This window comes from Pituophis catenifer, unplaced genomic scaffold, assembly GCF_029215685.1.
Source record: "Pituophis catenifer annectens isolate HBS135680 unplaced genomic scaffold, rPitCat1.0.hap2 SCAF_5, whole genome shotgun sequence".
Taxonomy (NCBI): domain Eukaryota; kingdom Metazoa; phylum Chordata; class Lepidosauria; order Squamata; family Colubridae; genus Pituophis; species Pituophis catenifer.
Genome location: NW_027256885.1, coordinates 62,487,381 through 62,490,550, shown reverse-complemented (window position 1 = coordinate 62,490,550; position 3,170 = coordinate 62,487,381). Strand labels below are relative to the sequence as shown.

At 46.8% G+C, this 3,170-nt stretch overlaps 1 protein-coding gene across 1 annotated transcript; it reads right to left on the bottom strand.

Annotated features, from left to right (window-relative positions):
* Positions 1-251: 251 nt before the first annotated feature.
* On the bottom strand, positions 252-2,117 carry LOC139317692 (uncharacterized; the record flags this gene model as incomplete). The annotated part of the gene is made up of 1 exon (XM_070944770.1): positions 252-2,117. A coding segment is annotated over exon 1 (1,866 nt), but the record flags the coding sequence as incomplete, so codon positions are not given.
* Between the last annotated feature and the right edge of the window lie 1,053 nt (positions 2,118-3,170).

The following is a 3,170-nucleotide window of genomic DNA, read 5'->3' as shown; positions in this document are numbered from 1 at the left end:
TCAGGCTCATGCATCTCTGTAAAAAGTTCCTTTCTGTAGGTAACATGCAATGCTGCACCACTGTCCAAAGTCCACAGGAGTCGTCTGTCGTACTCAGGTTGAAGTTGTGGATCATTGGTTAAAGCCAATGTGGTGAGTGGAGCTTGTGGATCACGCCAGGGACCACGACGACCTTGTCTTCCGCCTCTGCCTCTGCCTCTGGAGTCTGTTCCTCTGGGCTGGTATGAGACGGGAGCTGGAACTTGTTGGGGACAATCCCGGGTGGCATGTCCCACACGATTGCAGGTGTTGCACCTTGGCATCCTTGGAGCGTAGGCTCTTCCTCGGAAGGGGCGCCTAGCTGGAGCTCTTGATGCGGGTGATCCTCTCAAATGTGGCGTGGCCAACATGAATGCCTCTTCTTCAATTAAAAGTCTACAGACATTGTCCACTGTGCGTTGAGCAATTGGGACTTGGTTAATTTTTGTAACAGCATCTTTCCATTCATAATTCAATGAGTTAATGATGATGCTGATCATTTGAATATCTTCAATATTATGGCCTCTTTCTCTCAATTCTGTTCTGATTCCTCTCAGTTTGGTCAAATGCCCTCCAATTTGTTCACCGGGTTTCAATCTCGAACCGTGGAGTTCAGACATGAGTAAACATGAAGATTCAATTGAGACAGGCCTGTAGCAATTTTCCAATTGAGCCCAAATTTGTCGGGCTGTTGTATCTGGTGGAAAAGTGACCTGCAGTTCAGTATCCATGGACATCAATAATGTTGTGCGAGCTCTAATCTCTAAATCTCTTATTGCAAAAGTCCATGGCTGTGCAGGAGGGTTAAAAATCATGCAGTGAGTGCCTTCTCTAAGAAGCAATAGTGTAATCTCACTGACCCAGGCTTTATAGTTATGTCCTGACATTTTTAGTTTTGACTCACCAGTTAGTGGAGAGACAGAAAATGCCTGGTAAGGAGCATGCATTTGGTATGCTGGCTGTGCTGGCAGAAATGCCTGTGGTATTTGCTGTGCCTGTTGTGGACCTAAAAATGGTCTTGGTTGTGCCATTGGAGGTGGACCGGGAGCTGGCCCTGTTTGCACTTGTGGCTGTGGCACATATGCAGGCATTTGTGGCTGCTGTTGCATTGGAATCTGCTGTATTCCAGCTGCCATTTGTGCTTGAGCTTGCCTTTGCTGCATTGAGCGTGGTTGTGTTCCATCTAAAAAGACACCAGCACCACCAGGGGGTGTTGGAGATGGGGTCTGTGGAGACACTTGTGGCATTTCAGCTTGAATCTCTGAGTGAGTTAGAGACAGGTTTGCCAGGGTCTGCTGTAATAATTCAAAGTGCTCATCTAAGCTCCGTTCTCTTTCAGCTTCCTGTAGTAAATTACTTTCGCCAGCAGATGGTGCTGCACCTTTAGCTTCGGGCAGCCCAGTTACAAGAAATGACTGCGTGGCAGGTTTACATGTAACTTGATCAGGGAGACTTTTATGTGACGTGTGCATTGCTCTCTGTTTTAATTGGCCTGACACAGAATCCACCAGGGGGTGTGTCTTTGGCTCTGAGGAAGAAAACAAGATGGCGCTTTTAGAGATTCTTATGTCACGAGGCTCTGTCTTATCTTGCTCAAGCATGGACAAATCCCTCTTGAACCAAGACAGTTCATTTTCATAATATTTTACGTGCTCACGATAGAATTTGATGGCCATCTCACGCCGAGTGAGTTCAGGGCTTTGAGAAGGATAGTAAATTACTTCTCTCTCTATGTGTGAGGAAGAATGCTCAGCAGTTTGTGAAAACGTTCTTGGCCTAGCACCAAGCACATCGTAATCTGAGGGCTCCGGGAGGATAGATTTATAGCATGCAAATTGAGAAGAAAAAGCTACCGACCTCAGTCGCAATTCATTATCTTCAAAAGCAGCTGTTCTGTTATCTCTCCCTTGACGCGTTTCCAAAAGCATTTTTTGATCTTCCTCACCCATGGCCCCTTCTTGTTCAAGTTGCGTGGCTGTAGCAAGGAGCTGGAAATCTGAAAATCTTCTGTCTGCCACCTCTTCATTGGAAAGATCAATCAAATCATTTACGAAGAGTGGTCTTAGTTTCATTTTGCCTTTTTTCTTCTGTTTCGGCATCTTAGCAGATAGATTAATTAATGTTCCTCAGTCGTAAAATCAATCATCTAGCTAATTAGCCTAGGCGGTCTTATCAGAAATAACAATTATGGAAAAAACCATAATTTCAACCGTCCGACTGCTACCAGGTGTCAGGGTTTTGATTGATCCCATTTTTAGCTCTGGGAAAATCTCACCATTAATTAGAGGATGGACCGTGGCTTTCTCCAAGTTGCAATATTCTGAAATAAAACCTGAAGAAGGATTCTCTAATAAAACTCTTTTATTTGTAAAAGTAACAAAACATCTATCTATCTAGTTAGCTACATCTTGGCAGCATTCCTCTGCCAGACCATTCCTGGCAGAGAGAACAAAGGAAAGAGTAGTAACGAAGGAAAATGGAATGTAGGACATGCGCAGTAAAAATACTGATAAGGAACTTGGCAAACTACAGTAAGTCTATTAGTCCAAAAATATGAAGCTCAGCTGGGAAATACAAGAACGCAGTGACAACCCCCCCCCCCGCCACACCTACCCAGCCGATCATTAGGGCAGAGAACTGGCTGTTAAATTATTTGCCCCACCTGGGACCGCCTCACCCCTCCCCTCCCAGCCACCTCTTGCCAAACCCGGCCTCGGGTGTGTTGTTCACCTCTCTCTCTGTGTGTGTCTCTCTCTCTTTTCTCTCTGTCTGTCTGTCTCTCCCTCCCTCCCTCCCTCCCTCCCTCCCTCCCTCCCTCTCTCTGTCTCTTTCTCTCTCTTTCTCTCTCTTTCTCTCTGTCTCTCTCTCTCTCTGTGTGTCTGTCTGTCTGTCTCTCTCTCTCTCTGTGTCTCTCTCTCTCTGTCTCTCTGTCTCTCTCTCTTGCCAGGGGCGAGTGGGGCAGGGTCGCATTGTGGCTCTGTGTCATAATGGGATCCAGGAGGAGGAGAAGACCCCATCTCCCCCATTGTGAAGCAAGCTGAATTTCACTGTGCTGCGCAAGGCGCTGTGAGAGCAGCGGGCAGGCCATGGAGGCAGCAACAGCTCCGAGCCCGAAGCGGCTTACAGCTCTGAGCCTGAAGCAGTGGGAGGCA